Source organism: Mycteria americana, chromosome 2 (assembly GCF_035582795.1).
Source record: "Mycteria americana isolate JAX WOST 10 ecotype Jacksonville Zoo and Gardens chromosome 2, USCA_MyAme_1.0, whole genome shotgun sequence".
NCBI lineage: Eukaryota > Metazoa > Chordata > Aves > Ciconiiformes > Ciconiidae > Mycteria > Mycteria americana.
This window is the reverse complement of record NC_134366.1, coordinates 57792098-57815955: the sequence shown is the minus strand read 5'-3', so window position 1 is coordinate 57815955 and position 23858 is coordinate 57792098. Positions and strand designations below refer to the sequence as shown.

General features: G+C 37.5%; 1 protein-coding gene across 5 annotated transcripts in view; it reads right to left on the bottom strand.

Annotated features, from left to right (window-relative positions):
- Positions 1 to 23858, bottom strand: part of CDK13 (cyclin dependent kinase 13) — a 47386-nt gene that overhangs the window by 11995 nt on the left and 11533 nt on the right. For 4 of the 5 annotated variants that reach the window (XM_075493571.1, XM_075493569.1, XM_075493572.1 and 1 more), the window contains 7 exons: positions 22480 to 23085; positions 18669 to 18836; positions 18253 to 18392; positions 16382 to 16552; positions 5493 to 5682; positions 2914 to 2970; positions 57 to 158 (listed from right to left, as the gene is read on the bottom strand). In XM_075493571.1, coding sequence (XP_075349686.1) covers positions 57 to 158; positions 2914 to 2970; positions 5493 to 5682; positions 16382 to 16552; positions 18253 to 18392; positions 18669 to 18836; positions 22480 to 23085 — 1434 coding nt within the window. The remainder of the gene's footprint in view (positions 1 to 56; positions 159 to 2913; positions 2971 to 5492; positions 5683 to 16381; positions 16553 to 18252; positions 18393 to 18668; positions 18837 to 22479; positions 23086 to 23858) is intronic. The other variant, XM_075493570.1, reaches the window with a different exon arrangement.

The following is a 23858-nucleotide window of genomic DNA, read 5'->3' as shown; positions in this document are numbered from 1 at the left end:
TAAGATTTATTTTTGGCTTGTTTTTATGCTTGCTACACTCTGTACCAAACTCTTACCCACAGCTCCAGACATCAATAGCTGGCGTGTATCTTTCTTCTCCAAGCAGAAGTTCAGGAGGCCGATACCATAATGTAATAACTTTGTTGGTATATGGTCGGCTGTTGGGGGGAGGAAAGAGAGAGGACTATCATTTTACTATGATCTCATTTCTGAAAAAGTGATATTTTGAGGACTTTACTTCTGTGGTGCTGTTTAAGAACAGTACAATCTTCCACTCTCTTTTCCTAATTTTTGTCCTGCAAAGCTGCAACTGCAGAAAAGCAAATACAACCGTCTGACCAAGGCTATCAAAGGACAGATTGAAGATATAAATAATAATCACACAGCCATATCGATACTATGTGAATCCTGTATCTCAATTATTATTCAGATAGCAATACTGTATACTTATTACATTGCTAGTCATTTCAGGAGAAGGACCTGCTTGGATAAAACAAGTAATTTCTGGGCAACCATTGATTATTAGAATACTGAATATAGGACCTCTACAAGCATTCTGAAAGGAAGAAAAAAAGTCACTTTCCCTGTGTAAGCAGGAGCAAAAGAGACAAAGCCTTTTTCTTGAACTACATCCTTCAACAATTTTGATTCTGAAGCCTGGAACGTTTCCAGTATCTTCCTGTATTTCACAACACCTTTAATTCTCTACAGCTCTAACCAGAAGTTTTGGTCACTGGGAATAATCCTTTCCACCCTCACATTAAGGTAAGGATTTCCACTATCTTAGGCACACATTTTTTGTGGACAGGCAGAGATACAGCATCAACAGTTCAGAATGGAAGGCAGAAAATAGATGTTAGGTTTTGGTTTTGTTTCAACCAGGGTATCTTAAAAGTGATCCCCAAATTCTTTCAGTTTTAAGAATTCACTCTTACCAACACTAGGTAACTCCAAATAGAAAGCAGAGTAACATTAAGTGCGGAGTTTGAACAACTGTAGCATAAAGTCTAACAAGCTCTTATAACATACGCAGCAGTACAGGTATCATTTCTGCAAAATCACCCGAGTCTTTTTTTCATTAAGAAACTCCCCAATTCATTTTTAAAATGTAGTATGTTTTTGGAAACAATCCCATCATTTATCATATTTATCTCTGAAGTATGCATTCCTCTATGAAATGTTTACATGGTATGGACTTTCTCTACAGATACACCACTCATATATATTAGTATATGGTGCTTTTTATTTGAACAGATGTTTTCTTACACAATCTGTCATATCTCCTACTCCAAACATATTAAATCCACCAGAATAACATTTAAAGGAGCACAACTACAACAACTGATGGGAATTTACTTAAAATTAAATTTTTATTTCCTCCCCATCACGCTCCTACTAAATTCTGTACCCTTTTGAAAAGGATATAATTCTAAACAACAGTAAAACAAATATAAAATACATTAATTTAAAGCAGCAGCTATTATACGCTTGTTGGTATACATTAATTATACCTGTTACTGCAGGTCAGAAGCTACTCAGAAAGAAAACAAATGACAAAAGAATTGTCAAAAATCTGCTAATGAGATTCTAATTATCCTCCCAAGTTCAACAGGCAATTCTATTAGCTAGGACAATTACATTTTAATCTTGGTTTCATTTATGTATAATGGTATAATAATGTTGCTGGTTGATATACAGTAAAATCTGTTATTTGCACTATAAAGACACTGAACTTTCAATTGTTCAATTCTTAATGAACAGTTAAGTTTTACAAGCAAAATTTACATTAATTTAAAAACAGACATTAAAAAAACCCATGGTAGACCAGAGAAAAAAATATTAGGTCAGTTTGGTGCACGTTAAAATAAGAAGGTAGGATGGCATCAATCCCTTTTATTATAAATACATCCAAAACAAAAATTAATTATCCAGCAGCTGCTTAAGATTATCTTACCCTGCTACTATACTCAACAGTTTTCATAACTGTACTTAAGCATATGTTCCTGAAATAACAGCTCAGAAGACAGTGAAACTAATGCTATCAGGTTCAACAACAAGCTCAGAGCTCTGTGAGAAAACAATAATCTCATAAAGCTAACATTATGGATATTATTTCCCAAATTAGGCATGCAGAAATCAAAGTAAGCTCAGGTAACTAATATTCTCTTTATCCAACCACCCGATGTACATACTAGCGTAATGAACATTCAGCCTGAATTTTGAAAATCCAGTTCCACATGACAAACACATGACATTACAACATAAATACTGAAGTTCTTAATCATAAAAACTGTGCACCTGTTTCCTGGAGTACAAGCATAACGAAGCCAAGAACAACAGAAGCACAAGTCACAAGAAGTTTCAGAATAACTTTTATTTAAACTTGTATCTCTGTTTCCAGTAGATTCAACAGCACTGACTGCCTGAATAATACAATGAACTTCTTAAAATGTAAGGTTAAATCTTACACAAAAGTAATGCTTTTTGAAAAGAAACTGTATGCTAATTTGTGTCAGCAAAAAAAATTCACTTTCCCTAAATAAACTTTTCCCAGGTATACCAAAAGAAAGAATATACTTAAGGTTTACAGGACCAGAAACTAATAGTAAAAACCTACATATTGATGCAACCTACTTAGGACTGCAACTCTTAATTTCCAATCAATATATGGCCACTCTCTACAGTTATTTATCCAGAACACTTGGAAAAGCAATACACTTGCACAAAGAGAGTTTTGTGTTTTTATGCAGTGTAAGACAACATGCACTTCTTTCCATTTCCTAAGCAATTACTCGTATTACAGCACAATAACATCTCCTCTAAACAAAACAGTCTTCTGGCCCTCAGAATACTTGGAGTTATGCAAAAAGATTAAACTTCTGAATGCTTTTTCACAGTATAATGATGTCTTACCTTTCTTCAGAGTTGTACAGCCGAGCAAGCCCAAAATCTGCAAGCTTTATCTGCCCTCTGGTGGAAAAAGCAAAGAATTATTTAGTGGTTAATCCTGTTAGATATCCTCCCCAAAAATCAGGTGAAGTTTGAGATTGAGACAGCTGCAACTGATCTTCACTAAACCACATAAATGAGGAGGCAATGCCTTACAATCTATGCATCTCTTCAGTAAACAAATACATTAACTTACTGAATAGCAAAGTAAGCAAAATTAGGTATGCTCCTCAAACAGCATTTACTTCACGGGATGTTAGTAAAAATTTAGGTGTATACTGTAAAGTATTCAAATCGGTAACTCTGCAGGAAAAAACTGAGGGAGGAAACTGCTATTTTCTCATGCCTTACTGCTAGCATAAGCATTTGTACAACAAACAACTATCAGCAGTCATACTTCCTTCTAGGAAGCCATCAAAGTCCTCTTCTGCTCTTGTAAAGTTTAAATACAGCCTTTAAATCAGGGTGACTGACCAGATCAGGGCTTCTATTTTTGCCAGCAGCCAACTTGCTGAATGACACAACCATTAACCCCTTCTTGAGTTTTCCCATATACGAGGGGAAGAGAAGAAGATACAGAGCTCTTGCCTGGCAGTTTCCACAGCTAAAAGGCACTGCTCAATGACCAGAAGCCCCTACCATCTGTAAGGTCTGGATGATTTAAACATAAAGCTATCTGCAAGCTTCTGTAATACATGAAATGAATGGTGGAACGTTACATGGGGTTTTTGTTTTTCTGTACTTATGAGCTTTTAGAACTCCCATCACTCTCAAATACATGCAAATGTCACTTTCAAATAAATTTTATTTTATCAAATTAGGGCAACACTTGCTGATGTGTGTAAGAATGACCATTTTGTGATAATAAAACAAACAGGTTATAGTTTCCATTCCATTTTTCCCCTCAGATATGTGCTTGGAATTGCTGTAACACTTGGACAAGCCCCATAAAACAAAGAAATGTTCCACTCAAATTTACATGCTTATTCCTCAGAGCACATTTATTTGTGGAAGATCAATGAATTTTTGAGCACAGACATTTAAGTTGCGTATCTAAAAGATATATAATCCATGTGTTTGGCTTCAGGCTGTAACTAGTAATGGGATTTTAGAAGCATTGGCTTAAAATAACTCAGATCAACTATCAACTTTTTCTTCTTCCAGTGGAAATGTCTAAGGATGCTCAAAAAAAATCCTAGGGGAAAAAACTCTGTATCCTGGATTGGAGAGAGCACAGTACAACAGAAAGCTCTACCTCTACCATAACGCACTCTTCTCCACTGTCAGGTTACACCTCAGCTTCTGAATTCCCAAAGGTGTACAGAGACAGCACCACCGCTGGAGATTAGCGGGCTAGCAAGATTAGGTGTGTGGGCACAGTGAGTGATGTGGAGGCATGTGTACATCTGTTTAAAAGTCTGTATCATAATCTGACAAAACTGCGGTGGGATCCAGAGCTGAAAATAGTCTAATGTTAGTTTGTTATAAGAAAAAAAGGAGGAAAAAATGGAAAATTTGATTTGGAGAAAGCTCAGACAAAACTAGGGCCTTACCAAAAGAGACCTTTGATACATTTTGCCCAGTATTTCGCCTCCAACAGCAGCAGTAGATTTTTAGGGAGAAATGTGAACCTGCTCACTTTGGGGCTCATCTTCCTTGTACTTCACCACCACCCACAATCATTGTGTTAAGGATGCTAAAACAGATATTCCTGTCTATTCTGCTTAGCAGGTATTAATGATCCTGTCCATGAATGTGTCTCATCTTTTTGAATATCTTGACACTACCTGGAAAACCTCCTGTGACAACAAATCCCAGAAGCTGACTACCTGCTCTGTAAAGATACTCTCTTTTGCCATTATAAACCTCGCTCTTACAGTTGCTCCCTGGTTTCAGTACTGCTGGATTTGGTGAACAACAGTCCGGTACTGAAGTTACCCCCTATCTTCACATAGGCTTTCTATTTGCTGCTGTTGCACACTGAACAAAAGCATGTTTACTAATATGATTTATAATTACAAGTGGTTAAAGAAGTAAGAAACAAATTCTTCTCCCCATTTGATTATATTTGGCTATAACTGCAAGCCAAAGCATGTTTGAACATGCGTGATGGAGTATTCTTTTAAAGCATTATCCTGACTGATGAAGAAGAGGACCTCAGAATTATGTCACAAAGAACCAGCCCAGCCACGCTTCATCTTGAAATGAGATGGCAAAAAGAATACACATCAAACGCTTATGTCCTAAAATTCTGTTTTAATATATTTGAACTCAGATAATTTTCCCCCATACTGACCGTAAAAGATTCAAGTTTTAATCCTGCTGTTTTAACACAGTTAAGTTTAACAAACAATTGCAGGATCCACTGCTAAGCAGTAACATTACCGGATTAGTATTTTACAATTTATTTTTAAAAAACTAGGCAATCTAAAAAAAAAAATTTGCTAATGACTTAAAGCAGATGAACTGTGAAGACTAAAAGAAAGATTTAAAGAAGTTGTTAATGTACAATTTTTTTTACATACTTTATGTAATATCCATACCTATTATTTAGTAGAATATTTGAACATTTGATATCTCTGTGCAAAAAGTTCTTCTTATGGCAATAGGCCAAGCCCTCCATCAGCTGTCTCATAAAAGATTTAATATGATTTTCATTAAAATGAACCAAACCAGATTCCAGCAGTCCCATCAAGTCATGGTCCATATATTCAAATACCAGGTAAAATGCACCTAGGAAAACAAAGGGAAAGGGTAGGAGAAACAGAGAGAGATAAATTGATTTAACAGCAGTCCAAAGCATTGCTGCTTCCTGCTTTTGAAAGCTGGAAGTATTTTTCACACAACTGTTTACATTTTCTGCAACATTTATAGCTGTACCTCATGTCCAATAATGGCAATGAAATATAGTGCAGTAAAATGTTTTCATAAAATTGCTTTTCCATGTAAACAATTACACTAGTCAAATGTTTGTGAAAACAAATATAATGCTACCACATGGCGCTTTAATCTAGACGGACATGTACTCTCCCTATGGCTCTCAATCCCCATCCATTTTATTTAAAGAAAAATTAACTGGGTTAAAATTCCCTACAGAAAGTTTGGGGAGAAATCTAGAAACAAAATATGTACAGCATTAGTTCGTCTGTCATGATTCGGTGACTGATTTTTTTAAGCTTTCAGTGTGGAATTGGGTCAGAAATAAGTCTGCCCTTCTCAGACTAAAAATACCTATAAGATAAGACAAAATGAGAAAGCAGAACTAACCTACTAGCAACAGCAGCTCTGCAAAGATGGAGTTCATATTCCAAGTTGCCACATACATACATTAAGCATAATAGAATCTGGTCTTATCTCACATTAGCCTGTGTAATTCCACAAATAAAGCTATTAAAGCCAAGGCTCTTTGGTATATATATATATATATATATATATATATAAGTATTCTTAAAGAGGGAAAGTGCCGAGTGCTTCAGAAGCAGCAATAACCAGTCTCCAGCACAACCACTCCCAGTACAATCTATTTTTTAGTACTTAATTCTTCCCCTTCTTAACTCCAGGGCAGAAAAGACAGTGTAGTCCCTGCAGAGCACTGGTGGCAATGCAGAAACCACATTCAAGGGGGTCTGTCTACCTTCCATTTTCAAAAGCCTCCCCCAAAGAGATTTCAAAGCCACCACTCTAAAGGACAAATAGCTTCTGGCCAACAAGAACTCATTATAGGTTCTAGTTCCTAAATAAGAAGTTTCCATTCAGAAGCTAGTGAAAGTCTTGGAGCAATAATGAGAAGTCAGCTTGCCAGAACGTACACACAGCCCAATTCTAATGAACTGACTTGTTTTCTTGCACAGTAGCTGAAAAGGGAAGAAAGAGCGCTAAATCCACATCTGCTATTTAACAAACAGAAAAAAGATACTCATACAGTCAGTGTTAAACTTGTAACAAAGATCAGCGTAGAGCAGCTAAACCACAGGCCGTTGCATAAGACACTCAGAGTTCATTGTTTTTAATTTAGGTCCTTTTGTCCTGCTGTATCTTATATGGAGGAAGCAAAATACTGATCATAAAATACCCCTGTTGGTGTGTACAGAGAACACTGAGCAGGAGGTAAATCAAGCAGGTACAACCCAATCCCACCACTTTAAAAGGAAAGAAAGAAGTATTAAGAGCCATAAAGAACCAAAAGTCTGCTGTGTTACTATTTGCATAACTGAGTTCACCAATGCAGTTCACCCATTCAACATGGTAAAAGCACAGAGGCTCCTAATCTTGGTCTTTTAAAACAAGATAGCTCGCAACCTCGTGTTAGGTCTACTTCACTGACAACTGCTGAAGTATGAACCATGACGTATTTTAAAATGCCTTGAAACAAAACACTTGATATTAATGTCGCAGTGCCAGAATAATCTAGATATGCCCTTCAGAGGATATCAGCTCAACAAAATTAAATATCAATGATCTTGGTATCTTCTTGCTCTGGAATACAAAGGAAAGTTAACTCTGTCATGGCAGCAGGCTACACTCTGCGTACATGACAAGGAGACAGACTAGAAAGGGTCAGTGGGATTGCAGACCTGTTTAGTAAGAACAGCTGAACAGTCGTCTTGTCTATATGCAAAGCAGGCTCCATGCCTTGAGCAATTTCCTTCTCTGCCACTAGCTCCCAGAGTTTTTCACCACTATTTATAACCAGCAATCACAATTGGTACCCTCATGCAAGAAGGAGAGCTGACTACAATGGAGACAATTCATAAATGAAACAGAGTAGTACCTGGGAGATGACACCCAATTATTTATATCCTCTGCAACTCTCATTAAGAAACATACACTAGAACAGTATAAACGCTAAATGTTCCTTCCATATCAGAGCAAGAACAAATGCATGGATCCATTACACTTGTGCATTACTACTACCTATTTACTACCTACATATTATACAATGTCAGAATTTGTTTAAAAAGAAAAACTGTCAAAGCTGAATCTTCTTCATTGGTTATGAGAAACTATTAATATTAGTCTACTAGCCTTAGCAGTCTAACCATTAAAACCGGATTTTCAGAATTACTCAAATTATATTTGGAAGTGACTGTAGCTACAAAAAAGGTATCAAGAAAACTGAAGTGTAACTTCTGTTGGTTTATTTTTAGACAAATGTGGTGCCCTTTACTGAGAGAGATCTACAGTTTCAGTCAACAAAACAGTTACATTATTCCACTTGATCATTTCAAATCTCCATTGCTTTTCATCAGATTGGGGGATCTGATCCTTCATAACAGGGAAAGAAGCTATAGATAGTCAGGAAGAAGAAAACGGTCATGGAAGACTTCACAAGTGAACTATGCACAGGCAGAAGACTGCTTACTACACATAGTCTGAGTTCAAGTTTACAACATCCTTTAGTTCAATCAAAACAAATGCCACAGAAATATCCATTTCTCAAAAAGGAAAACATAACAGAAAAAATAATTGTTCTTTCCTTTATGAGACCAGGATGGTCAACAACTTGGAGGTTCGGTTTTAAAATGACCCTTTGTTTCATGCTAGCTTTGCCCAATATCCACATTTCTGGAAGCAGTGTCATAAAAACCCCTAGAGCTCTGTTACAGTAAAGCACATGCAATTCAAATGAACCCAGAATTACTTGACTTTGTTACTCATCTCACTGCTGTTATGTTAAAGACCTGCACTTCCCAATAAGTTAAGTACCCGTGAGGTGGGAGGCAGCCTAGAGTCCATTTCCACATGCTGCAACAAAGCACTAACAGGGGGTTTATGTCTTGGGTGTCCCATTTCCTTTTCTAATACCACGCAGCTCATCTCCATTCCTTCATCTACTGAGATAATAAGAAACCTTAATGTCACTGCATGTTGATGGAGTGGCAGCTGGAACAGCTGAACAGTAGTAATATTGCCTACTTCTGAATATGGGATAAGAGATAGCAGCTGAATCTATTAGGGAGGTACACAATAAATAAAGGAGACTTACATGGATGGAAACAATCCTCCCCTTACTCCTTTTGTTTGCACTTGGAAAAATTCATCTTTTTGACCATTTTGTCAGTTAAGATTGATAAGGGTCAGAAAGTGAGATACCGGTTTAGAAGAATTAAAGGATTAGCACATTTTCTCCTCTTGTTCATATATTTCAAGTCATGGAGCTCTGACAGTAGCAGTTTTCTTAATCAAAATACAAAATGAGCTGGGGTATAATGCTGTAAAGCTATGCAATACAAAATGGGTAACTCAACAAAACATGGCACTGATGATCTGTAATAAAGGATTTTCTGAGGGGCCAAAAAACCTAACAAAACATACTTTGCATTTTTGTGACACAGGCAGGCTCTGGATTTTTTTGGACTGTCATCAAATCACACAGATCCAACAGAGCAGGACATCAAGTTACGTATTTTTACCCAAAGTAAGATATAAGTGCTTCGGGCTGGGCAGGGTAGGGGAGAGGGAGCGAGCAACAGGATACAATGATCCAAAAGCCGACATAGACGACAGCTTTTAAGCAAATATTTTCCAAATGTAATTTCACAGGGAAGGTGTTTGGGATTTCTCAAAATATCTGATTAGATACAGATCAGAGGAACCGGGAGACCAGAAGTGCCTTATTATGTGCAAATTTTAATTCAATCCTTGTATAAATGCATTACAATAATATCTTGAAGTACAAAAATGCTTAAAAAAAAGGATCCCTGCCTCATTCAGTGCATGGTATGTACAATGCTGAGTTTGTCGAACAGGTTTTCACCACTTTGTTCTGTACTCACTGTTCAGAATGAGACTCCATCAGATTTTTATTTCACTAATAAGCCTCCTCAGATTCTTCTAGGCAATACATAGATTATTTTTTTCCCCCTTGATTGATTAAAGATAGTTGGATTATATTTACTCTTCCATTTCCCTAACATTTCTCTTCCGGTACTCATGATACACTATATTCCAAGACAGTTTTAAACACAATTTTATCAAACAGAGCTTGAAAACTAAAGAAGAAATTGTCCAGCAATTCCTTGAAGTTCCTTACATTTAAATTCCTTCAAGTTCCTTAAACAGACATTCATCTTTTCTTTCTACTCACGTTTTACAAACCTATTTTCTAATTTGCAAAACACCAAATAAAGGCATAGCCACTTGAATTAATCACCTTAAGACTAAAGAAAGCATCACTGCTATACTGATTTTTCCATTTAGATATCACAAAACTTATTGTTTAAGACAAATTTGGTCTAATAAAACCAGAACTTTTTTTTTTTTCATTTTCACCCTATATTAAGTTTTTATTTGATGACAGTATTATTCTCCCATCTCTGGGAGAATGGGAGAATAACTGCATTCTCCTCTTGAAACAAATCCAACTCAAACTCCATGTACATGGAAATATGTTCTGAAATAGGCGTACCAGCCAAGGGCATACAGAAGCCCTGGGAGTAAATACTGTCCTTGTTTCATCACATACTACAGGGAAATAAGAAATCAAACAAAAAACTTAAAAGCAGAGGAAAAGTAAACCAAACATATCAGAAATCTTTGATTAATAACCTGGGATTTTTCTCATTTTGCCATAACATGGATCAAGTTGAAAAGCCACACAATTAGGTCTGCATTCATTCCAGACCAGAGTCCAGTACAGCACACACAAATGGGAAACACCCCTCAAGCAGTCACACTATTCCTGATAATGTAGCTGTAGATCATTAGAGGTTTCTGAAATTGAGATCAGTTTGATTTTACTCAACTTCCCAGGAAACCTGGATAAAGCTAGCTACAATAGAAGCAGAGAAGGAACCCTGTAGTGAAGTACTCTCTGATGACTACATGATTGCTGTCACAGACTCCTTCCAAACCACAAGCTTTCAGACAGACCAAGTACTCCTTGATGGCTGTGAGAAAGTAACCTGCTAGTCATACCAGACAACGTACGACAGTCAGTGCCCTTTTGACATGTATACTACAGTACTGTCGAGATAAATACCAACTTCATGCCTAAAAAGGTTTGTTAATTTGTACTGCAAATCAATTCAAAATTTAATCTCTCTAAAGTAAACTTAGATCTTAAAATGAATTACAGAAACACACACAATCTAAACAGATCATCCACACACAGGAAAACAAACAAACAAACAAACAAGCTGCGATGTTAACCAGATTTTTTTTTTATTAGAGTCTCCCATGCAAAGTTTTACATCCTCCCTTGGGTTAGCAATTAACAATGCCTCTTCCAGTCAAAAGGAGGAAGAGACATCAGTCAGTACACCTACAGGTTTTACCTTCACAGCAACAAAAGCTAAGTCAGGTACTCTACACATGTTTAGTAAAAAGAGATCATGGCAATCCCATAGCTAGACTGCTGAGCACTTGCAAAGAGCTTCTAGCTGATAAAGAGGTAACTGAGAACTGAAGGACCATCTCAGGTGCCCAAAGAAAAAAAAGAGACACACCCCTAAGTCATATAAATGACAGACTCACTGAGAAAACAAACCAGAGCTGACAAAAGCCCAAAGAAAGAAGAGCCTTTTTTCCAATGACTCACTTTATAACTGATGAAGTGGCTCAACTAACTTCGCTTGAGGTGTATAGATTTGAATATACCTAGGAAATAGCTCTTTGTTTTCAACTTCTGTTTTAAATCTTGTTTTCTTCAATTACTGTTGCACACAGAACACAAACTTTCTCAGACAAAAAAAAAAGCTAAAAGACGAAGAGCTTCTACAAAGTACAATCCTCCTGCTCCAAACTCCGCTCCAAAAGGACATGAACTGAAGTTCATGAATGTGAACTCTAATTAATTTGAAATACCATCAAGCAAACAAAAAGGAAAAGCAAAAGAAAGTTTAGTTGCCAGCAGACTTGGTCATAAGCACCAACAGTGTCAAGCTGCTTCTACTACTGTCAAAGACTGACACCCACAATTGCTCCTGCACTAGCTCACTAGAAGAAAATGTTTTCAACAAAAATAACCAGAGTTCTGAGATTTTAGGAAAAAATTGAATGGAAACTATAGCTCATTGGTGCTATCAAGTCAAATGAAGCTTTATGTCCTGAGAGAAGCAGAGGAGGTTTTAACAGTAGGTGGTGGGTTGACCCTGGCTGGATGCCAGGTACCCACAAAAGCTGCTCTATCACTCCCCCTCCTCAACTGGACAGGGGAGAGAAAATATAATGAAAGGCTTGTGGGTCAAGATGAGGACAGGGAGAGATCACTCACCAATCACTGTCACGGGCAAAACAGACTCAACTTGGGGAAATTAGTTTAATTTATTACCAATCAAATCAGAGTAGGATAATGAGAAATAAACCCAAATCTTAAAAACACCTTCCCCCCACCCCTCCCTTCTTCCTGGGCTTAACTTTACTCCCAATTTTCTCTACCTCCTCCCCCCCAGCGGCGCAGGGGGACAGGGAATGGGGGTTGCAGTCAGTTCATCACACATTGTCTCTGCTGCTCCTTCCTCCTCAGGGGGAGGACTCATCACACTCTTCCCCTGCTCCCACAGGAGACAGTCCTCCACGAACTTCTCCAACATGAGTCCTTCCCACGGCTGCAGGTTCTTCATGAACTGCTCCAGCATGGGTCCCTTCCATGGGGTGCAGTCCTTCAGGAAAAGACTGCTCCAGCATGGGTCCCCCACAGGGTCACAAGTCCTGCCAACAAACCTACTCCAGCGTGGCCTCCTTTCTCCACGAGTCCACAGGTCCTGCCAGGAGCCTGCTCCAGCACGGGCTTCCCACAGGGTCACAGCCTCCTTCGGGCATCCACCTGCTCCAGCGTGGGGTCCTCCATGGGCTGCAGGTGGATATCTGCTCCACCATTAACCTCCATGGGCTGCAGGGGACAGCCTGCCTCACCATGGTCTTCACCAGGGGCTGCAGGGGAATCTCTGCTCTGGTGCCTGGAGCACCTCCTCCCCCTCCTTCACTGACCTTGGTGTCTGCAGAGTTGTTTCTCTCACATATTCTCATTCCTCTCTCCCGGCTGCAATTGTTGCTGTGCAGCAACTTTTCCCCCTTCTTAAATATGTCATCCCAGAGGCACTACCACCGTCGCTGATGGGCTCAGCCTTGGCCAGCAGCGGGTCCATCTTGGAGCCAGCTGGCATCAGCTCTGTCGGACATAGGGGAAGCTTCTAGGAGCTTCTCACAGAAGCCACCCCTGTAGCCCTCCCACTACCAAAACCTTGCCACTCAAACCCAATACACGCTATGTTCAGCAGACTTTTTTTTAAGTCAGCTGTTATGCAGATACACACACAAGACTGAATACAAACTATGAGTCATGTGTTCCCATCCCCAAGCTTGTGTGTTCACCTATCTCCCTCTGAACAAGAGGTAGGGGAGAAAAGCCTACCTGAGAAACATACAAAATGGATACTCCTTCTCGCCACACCCAACATATATGTTTTACCTGGCAGGACTGTGCCTCAGAATCAAGATGTTACATTAACAATTAGTAATCAGTAATGCCGTTCTCCAACTTTATCATCAAACATGTCTCATACATAATGAAGGCTGCAAAAGTAAAAATTCAGTTCTTCAGTATAGCATACCCATGTATCACCCACTCAGCTGTGTATGTGCCCAACCTATACAAGCAATTGTGCTGTTTGATGTGCTGTATTTCCACTGACGGAAATACCGATGTAAAACACTGCTCCAATGCGTTACATTTCTTTTTCTAATGGTCTAGAAAGAATAAAACCAATCCTATCTACTAAAGCTGTTCCTATCGTTAAACTTACACCCTAAGCTGGCCAGGATAAAACACAGATATACTTTTCTTCCACTTTCTTTAAAAGTAAAATGCCATTGAAAATTTTGAGACAAGTCAGATACTCAAAAGTTTGGAAGACATAGGATTATGTCACTTAAAAACATGTAACACAGCTCGAAGTCTCAGGACAAAGTTGTACAAGCCAAGCCATTGCTGGTTTGCAGGCCAATGCTACTATCTTAAAAAGCATCCTTAAAACAAGTACTGTACAAAGTGTACCCAATATTTACAGAACTGTCAGAAAAATCTGCTCCTTTTTAAACTACTGAGATCCAACAAAAAAAACCCTTAAGTGAATAAGCAGACAAGTAATAGGTCATGAAATGATAGGTGCCCTTGGACACAGAATTAACTTTACTCATATTAATTAGAGGAACATGTGTTGGCAGAAATGTTCTCATTCCCTACTTTTACATATGGGATATCAGAAGGGTTTTTTAAGAGCTATATTTTGAAGCTAACCTAAACATATAACATACATTAAGCATAAGCCTGTTCATCAGAGGGCAAAACACTTTGCTTCTACTTCAAGCTCCACCCGAGTAAGACATCACTACCACTTTTATAATGGTTCCTTCTTAAGCCAAGCAGCCTACTTTTGTGTTTGCAATGGTTTACCATGAAAATGACCAAACTTCCTCCCACTTGCATTCGTTCCTTGCTTAGACTACAATTTGGCCACAATGCCTCAGCTATAAATCCCCATCTCACAATGAACTACTCATTAGAGACATACAGAATGCAGTGCCTGAAAAAACCCAACTTCCATCTTTTCACAGACAAATCATAATAGCACAGCCTCATTATCATGCTAATGCTTTCAAGAGACTATCAGAAACTAATTTTATTCTAGCATCTCCAGAGAAGCCCCTTCCCTTGCAAATTTTCTGAAAATGTAATTGTTTTAATAAGCTGTTAAATAAGAATGAGAAATTAAATTGAAAGCAGTACCAAAAGCACAAATACAGACTTGGACAAAAAAAATACATTTGAAATTAATGAGACACACAGTTTGAAGTACACCGAAAAAATTTACAATTCAATCCTAGACATGGCACCAAATAGAAAGGGAGAAAATTAATTAATGAGTCATTAAGTATTAAGTCAAGGCTCAGTGTGGTCTCATTAGCCAAGTGGGTTAGACCTAATTAAAACTCAGTACAAGATTCACATGAAAAGCCTAAACTGGCTGTTGCAGACTGTTAGGCTTCAGAGTGGTTGCTAACCACTGAACCTGCACATATCTAAAGAAACTCTTTTGCTAGATGCTTCCTCCTTTTAAACACAATAAAAAAGCCTGTCAGTATACCCTTCAAAGTATTATACTTTCTAAAGATGCTAGGAAAAAAACCCAAACTAATTCCTGCTTAATTTTTACAGCCATCTTCTGACTCATCACAATGTCACCTGGTGTTTCTGCTCGCTATGCAGTACAGTATATGGTGTTTTTGACCCCCCCCCACTGGTGCTGGGCATGCTGTATAGAAACTCCGGCAGGGAGAACAGTGAAGAAGCACAGGTACCATATTCCAAACATCCTCCTCAGTCAAAACATAGAATCATAGAATCACAGAATCATAGAATCAGTAAGATTGGAAAAGACCTCTAAGATCATCTAGTCCAACCATCAACCCAACACCTCCATGTCCCAAAGTGCCACATCTACACATTTTTTGAACTCCTCCAGGGATGCTGACTCCACCACCTCTCCGGACAGCCTGTTCTGATGCTTGACCACCCTTTCAGTAAAGAAATTTTTCCTAATCTAAACCTCCCCTGGCACAACTTGAGGCCATTTCCTCTCATCCTATCGCTAGTTACTTGGGAGAAGTAACCATGTATTAAATTGCCCACGTTGACACTAAAATACCCCAAAATGATAGGTTTATAGGACTTGGACCTAAAAGGAAATGGCCTCCAAAGACAAAATGATCACTCCAATATCAAAAGTATCAAGCAACAACACTGCATGATTTCCACTCTGTTTACTTGATTCTTTAGGCTAAGGAGGTTGCAGCAACTCAAACAAGTCAGGCTTAACACTGAAGGAACCAAAAGAGTGAGTCTGCATGCCTTCTATTTGGGGAAAAACACCAACACCACCACACAAATCTTGCTTTTCATTTTTTTCATTTATCCTTCTTCTAGCCTTCAAGACACACACGCCCAATTACGAAAGCTTAACTGGGCACAATTCAAATAAAACCAAGCACAATTCAGATAAAATCAAGGCCTACAATGAAAAACATCTCTTCAGCATTGAGCCTACAGTACTCTAAATGATATGATAAAATACTACAAGGAAAATAAAAGGCTAAAAAAAGCTCACAATTAAGAGCTTCCTATTGTTGCTGGCCTCCCTAATCTGTAAAGTGTCAAGGAGTCAAACATCTGTTCCTCTCCAGCAAAAATGGAATCAAGTAATAAATTTTTTTTATCCCACAAAATATTCACAATAATGTTTCCATGAGTAAAAGGCATAGCTGAGTTAAATAAAGGACTTCTATTAGTAATTAAATAAAAATTAAAACCCCTTGTCAAGCATCATGATTTGCAAACATATTTTTAATGAAGCTTAACTTCCAAGTCCAGTGTAGCAGACCACTGTATTAAGAACAGGACCAGAAAGAGCTACACCTGTGTTAGCATACATACCTTTGTCCTTCTTGAAGTCCAAAGCATCTTCCTTATCTGTCACTATTTCCTTCATGTTGATAATGCTTTGGTGATTAAGCTGCCGAAGAATCTTAATCTCCCGAATAGCTGTAATTGGAAACCCTTCCTTTTCATTATCCAGACGTACTTTCTTTAGTGCCACCATTTCCCCTAAGAGAAAATTTAAATAAAAAACATTAAAATTAGCAACCAAACTATGGGATTTAGTATTGAGTTTGCTTGGTTTTTTTTTTTTCAAACCCTTTCCATTTGTTACTATTTCTGAATGGATCAAACAGTTAACATTTTGATGCTTGCACCAAACAGTAAGCTGAATGGAAACAGAATTAACCATTGTTGGCAAACAATCACATGGAGAAGCAAAACTATAAATGAGAATTTTCAGCTACCCACTGTAAATCCTCTCTTCTTCCTCCTGCATACCTCACTCACCTGTGTCTATCAATAAACCCCCATATAAGAGTGATTACCAACAGCAACTTAGAGACAGAGGCCTATGTCTGCTCTGGATTTCTTATTACTACCTCACCACAGGTCAGAACACATACATCTAACCAGAAATACTACATAGTTCAAGATATGAGGCAGACAACTAAAGAATTCTCAAATTCATCAGTAAACTTTCTACAAACAGAAGTATCACTGCCACGTTTACAGTGAGGAGAAATTTTCCGTATTATTTTACTGCAGGCTGGGCTGGATGAAGCTAGATTCTGCAAAATGGCGGGAGCATGATCTAGTCATGATGGAGGACATCTAAAGACTGTATGTCAGCTCCACCATTTTGTTCTTGGAAGTTTATTGCTGTGCCTGGGAAGTTTATCGACAGCACAGATACCTTTGTTAGCTCTGAAAAGAACTTATCCTACACCAATATATACGACACAAATACAATAGATCATATTCCAGTACGACACAACACCCACTTGCTTTGAAAGCCCATTGCACAGCTTGTTATAAGGTATCTCAAAGGCCATAATGCCACTCTTTGCACAGGATTTGAATCCAAAGCTAATGGAAGGTTTGCTGTAACTGTGTGGACCCATTCAATACAGAGAGCAACAACTTCTACTGGAGGTTAAGAAATGACTGCCACACACAAATAACCTGAAGCTTCCCAAAGAAGCAATATGGTTATGATAGGATTAAAAAGTTAAATGTGTGAAGAATCAAATTGCAGGAGAGCGGGAAGAAGCTGCTAACAATGATTTGGAATGGTTTCCAAAGTAGGAGGTAAAAAATAAAATCTGTGACAGTTCAACTTTAGTTCTTAAAGTTTGCAAACTGAGACAAGCACAGGTGAAGAATGAAGAAGGAATTATAATTACACTGCTCATTCTTTTGGAGATCAGAAAGAAGGAACTGAGGCTTGTACGTGACCCTATGTGATTCAGTTACTGCTTAAGTAGAAAATTATCCAGCATTCAAAGCATGCACAAATAAGCCAGAAGGGGAAGAAGTCACAGAAAGAACTATTAATTGAACATAAAATGATGAAGCAACATACAGCACGTATGAAGAATCAATTTCAATGCATTATCTATTTAGAAGTAGTGACAACATTCTTAAGTATCATAGTGGTGACTGTTTGGTCATTTGAGCAATAGTTTAACATGACATTTAAAAATTATGTCATTGTTGTAAAGTCAGTTTCACTGCAAGAAAAATACCTAATATGCAACACTTCAGGGCTGTGTGGCACAGAGACAGATTCTCTTCCTACTATCAGCTAGTGACTATCAGAGACATTAGAGGGCAGAATACCATGAATTTTACTCAATATAAAAACAAACCCAAAATATCCAGTTCACTTTATAATTGTAATATTACATTTACTTTTTGGAACTTACCTGTGTCTTTATCTCTGGCTTTGTAAACTTGTCCATAAGTGCCTTCACCAATAATACCAATGATATCAAATTTATCCACACAGCGTTTTCCCCAGTCTATTTCTTTTTCCTTCGTTTCACCGTGTCGTGGTCCACATATTCTAGAAAACAACAAGCATTTCTAAGAATACAGCAAATATATCTAAGGATTGTCTTAACCTTGAAAAAAACCTCAACACTGAATATTTATGAGACATTATTAGATAACTGGCTTCCTACCATTAAGTGGTAATAAACCATGCAGTTTGATTCAAACCTCATTAATATTAAAAAAGCCATTAAAAAGCAGAAACATTTTAAAAAGAATGTATTTTAAAGAAACTATTATCACTTCTACTTGCTTGATAGGCTTTACAAAAAAAGTCTAATAAACATACTTTGGTCTTCTCTTGCTGTGTAACTGAACTGCTGGTTTCTTTTCTTCAGGACTTTTGGATAAGTCAGCTCCTCCAGGCAACTCAGGTGGAAGTGGCAAGTCTGCAAGCAGATGACGAAGTTTCTTCTCTGCTTCTTTAACTGACTTCACAGAAAGATTCTCTCTCAAACTATTAAAAAAGACACAATTTTGCTAGTAAGTTGAACAGAGTAGAATGATATTAACATACATAAAGGAAAACATATTGGAATTATTTTTTTTAAATAGATTCTAGGCTGTCCATGCATCAACATTTGAAATCTCTGCTCTTAGAATCTGCAAGACTTTGATTTATGCTTTACAAATGGCTCACAAACAGCTCTCTGGAAGATGCACAGCTAACTACCAAAATTTACAGAAACTATGAAATCACATCTTTCTGGTGAAAGCTGAGGTTAGATGACACAGCAAGCCTCACCAGGCCAGACTTCTTCTGCCACACAAGCTTTTTCTCAAGCTTATGGCCTAGACTATTAAGAATATTTAGAGCTCAGGTGCTGCCAGACATCAGAAGTGTAGTGGTAAAATCTGTACTCTGCCTGACTTTCATATAAAAGAGAAGATTACCCTAATCCAGTTCACTATAATGTTGCTCTCCAGAGATAATGAGCTTCGTGGTTACAGTAACACTGCAGGGCATTACGAGGCAGTCCACATCACCTCATTTACAGATTCCAATCTCATACATTTGCTGAAACACTCCAGATTCAACACATTTCTAGTGACGAGCATGCAAATCAAGTGGAAAAAAAAATCAGATAAAAAAAACACTAAGTGTTTTTCTGCCATGGGTTACTGACATCTGACCATTTTTTAATCATCAACCATAATTAGGTAACAGATACTGACAGTCAATCTCTGTCTTGAGAAAAATCCCCCAAACACATGTACAGCAATGTATTCCTTTAACAATTACTGTACACGGTGATTCTAGAGATGGTCTTCCCACTCTCATGGGGAAATTCTGAAAACATCATACTCGCTGCAGGACTTCTTTTTTAAAAACATGGTTCCACTTTACCAGAACTTCCTTTAGTTTTAGCTAGATTTGTGCAGCTGCTGCATATCCAGCAATTTTAAAGCCAAGACCATCTCTAAACTTTATATAATTACATACCTGTTTCTCCCCCACAGGACTCTCATAGTATTCTCTCTCTAAATTTCAAACTTTGTCATTGCATCAAGAAAACTTTCTGTCATGCTTTGAGGGGACATTTTCCAAGAAAGTTGCATTTGCCAAATTGCACTGTTCTACTGTCAGCATCCTTCTCTGGGAACCTTTTCTGGAGGCTTTTCTGCAACTTCTTATCTACTTAGCTTCATAGATAAAGCAGGAACTTCTGTAAATGGAAAGATCTTGCTATCTTCCATCATGGAGAATGCATATTTTCTTTCTTACTTTAATTGCAATTAGAAATCTTTATATAATTAAATAAAGCATTCCAGTGTGTTGCACGTGTCTATGCTTCCCCATGAAAACAGAACACTTGAATGTCTTCTACCACTTCTCAAGCTGCTACTGCCTGAATTTAAAGAGGCACCTCAAGGAACCCTATACTGCTCTCATCACAAATATAATGGTTAGCATGCTATAAAGAATAAACCACCTTTGGACAGCACATGTAAGTATCATGGTAAAGAAAAATTCCTAATTTTGAAGTTCATATATTTGTATTTCTCTCACAATTTTGCCCCCAAACTTTCAATAGTAGTGAAAGTACAGGATATCAGAGGTTCTGATTTTAAAAGTGGTACATGAAAAACAGATGCAGTCAAGAGCAGCCTTTTTTTAGGCCCGTCATTGACCACCAGAACAGTCTTCCCTTTCAGCTAACCTACACAGTGGTTTTACAACACTGCTGTTCCTTTAGGTAGTTTATTTATTTTATCAGATTCTTACTGAACCTCACAACCAACACAACATTAGGAACCAGCCAGTTCTGCATAGCATCAAGCTTTCTTTGTTGGCACAATTTCCCCATAGTAACTCTGAGCCCAAGGTAAATACCTTTGCCCTCCCTGCCCCTAAAAAACATTGATCATTTTTCTTTGAAGACTTAAGCTTTATCATGACTTGTAATCACAACCGTTCTGATCTAAAGTTTGTAACATGCTCTAGGCAAAACTAAGCAAAGCATAAATGACATTCGATTACTTGTCATTAATCTTTCTAATGCAGCTGTTTGCAAGCATTAGGCTTTTTTTTTTTTTTTGAAAGGAGAATGAGCCCAGTGCTGATAGAACCATTTAATTGTAGCTTAACTCCTCTGTGCAGTTTAGCTACACTTAAAACAGGTATTACACTAAAAAATACTAATAATGAGAAGCACTTAGCCAGCTTCAAGATGAAATCTCATTTCATATTATCGCAATTAACACTGTAAAGCCAGTCATATATTTAAACTAGTTAGCCTAGTTTTTAGTTAAAACGGTACATCTTGCTCTCAAATAACAGTGTCAGAAATCCCATTTACCTAGACAGGATGGCTTTGTCATAAATTTAAATGCAACTGTACATTCACCACACAGATGTGATTCTGAACAACTGGAATGACATTTGCTAGACTGCTGAAGGGCAAGAAACAAGATTTCTCTTCTGCTACTAAAAAAAAATAAATCTGTCTAATACCTTGTTAAGTTGTATTTATTTGCCAAGGCCTCCTGTGCATCCTAATGTTTAACTTCACATTAAATTACTGGCAAGCACAAGAGAAACATTTACACCTTTAGTTATAACTACTTCTACTAATCAAAGAAACACTACACAATTCTCAAAGAACAAGAGAAGACAGGCTAGTTGCAAGATATGGAATACAAATAAAGTACTTCATAAGGTTTTGAATTTTTCTTTTACAGTTTGATTTTTTACAAAGACATATCACGCTTAAATTAGTTATTACTTCAATGCTAAGAAATTTTGTTTTACTTTTTGTGAGAAGTTGATTTCTCATATACATGTGAGAAGCATGTAACACCATGAGTAAAAACAAAAGTAATTTTTCTGAACTTCATCACCAAAACCAGAAGAAAAATAGTAAATTACAGCTCAACAGCATAATTTTCCAATACAAATCACAGCACATATTCTCTGTTAGGACTATGAAGAGACTTAATGTAGTCTAGATGACACTTGGAATACAGACATGAATTTCTTCAAAACAGACCAATTTTTACACTTCCAAAGTTAACACAAATGCCAAGTCATGAACCTCATTTCCATTACACATACTCAAAATAATACTGATCTCCGAGATAAATAATACTAAAATATCGCACAGCTATAAACACAATTGCATTCCAAAGGGAAGAAAATCTTTACCTCAAACCCCAGCTAATTAAAGAATATTCACATATTGCTACTGAATTCGGCTTTTCCCCGGAAGTATGTACATGTTCATACTGAACTTGAAATCTTGAATCCTTGAATGCATCCTTGCATTAGTCCCAAAGCTATTGTGTACCAGCAATTTTAAATCATCTCTTTAATGTACTTTTTATTGAAAGATTCCTCCTAGACTAAGTCCTTCTCTTTTGAAGAACCAGTTAAATTATTTTTATTTTAAGATCAAATTCCTTCAGTTCACTAATAATCGCCATGTTAAACAACTGAAGAAAGAGCAAGAACGAACTACCTAATGCATCAGCCTGATCTAGCAAATAGGATTATACTTGTTTTCCAAAGGAAATAATAATAACAACAAAAAAACATACAACAACAACAACAACAGAAAGGAACAGACAACCCCAAAAAGCAAGTCTATGTCACAACTCACCTATCAGTTTCTTTATCTTCAGGCAGCGTGGGAGGCAAAGGCAAGGGTGGCAGCGTGGAGGTTGGTAGTGCAACAATTCGGTCCTTCTCCTTGGTTACTACACTTGGTGTACTCGGTTTGCTTTTCTCTTTTACAGTGACCGGTGGCTGTTTTACAACAGTTAATTTATTCTCTTTTACTGCTGTAGGTTTCTGTTTAGTAATTTTGTCTGTAATTAAATTATTATCCGCTTTTGTTTCAGGAAGTGAGACCTTTGCTTTTGCCTTGTCATTTTTCAAATTTGCGCTGCCTGTAGGAGAAGGTGTATGCTCAGTTTTTATTTTCTTCAGGTCCTTCACATTGTTCACTTGAGGTGCACTTACAGCAGTGTCAGTGTTTCCCTTAGTAGGTGTTGAAGTATTGGAAGCTTTTGCACTGGCTTTGGCTGCCTCAGCAGCTCTTGCTTTTTTGTTTTTGTTCAGCTCGGCAGCCAGGCTACTCTTCAGAGTCAATGTACTAGGAGAAATACTTGAATGACGACTTCTGGATCTAGACAATCTGTGTCTGCTACGAGACCTCGAGTGCCTTGATGAATATGGACTTCTGCTTCGAGATTTTGCTGATCTCCTGTTTCAGAAAAGTAAAGGTTTACCCAGTTAAAATTTAGTCTATCTGCTTGCTCAATGTATCTGCTTTTTTGACACACTACTTTTTTTAAACCAAACATTATCACCATGCTTATAGAATAAACAAAAGTCTATGAAATAGGAAAGATCATGCATTAAAAAAAAAAAAATCTACAGAGTTAATAAATCAAGATTCTACACCTAAACAGGTTGTTAGAAAATGTTAAAGCTTTCTTAGATGCAATTTTTCCCATTAAGGAACCGCAAAATACAAGTACACCTATAGGACAGACACGTTCCTTTTTCCTCACTACTTATCGGAGATATTTTACTCTTTCAAAGAAAATCTGATCCTATGCAACTTGTGCAAACACCTTTAGTATATGCAGTATTTGAGAAAAATTCAGCTGGCTACATAATCAGAATTCAACAAAATGAAATTAATGTTACACCACGACAAGAAAAATCTAAATGCAACACTGAAGCAGTAATTGTAGCAACTTCTTAAGTTTTACTGTCACAATTATCATTAAAATAAGTTAGTTGAAAAAAAAACCACTGACTACTAAAGGCTGCAATGTAACCAACTGAAAGACAACAATAAACCTTGGCTTTCCTTTTTCGAAATGTAACTGTATACTTTTCCCCAAAAAACCCAAAAGTACTCAATACTTCTTACAGCTACTGATAAGCAAACATAATCCACGAAGAGACCTATGCTATGCCTGCATCAGAATAAAGAGACTAATGCAGGGGGGGGGGGGGGGGAAATCT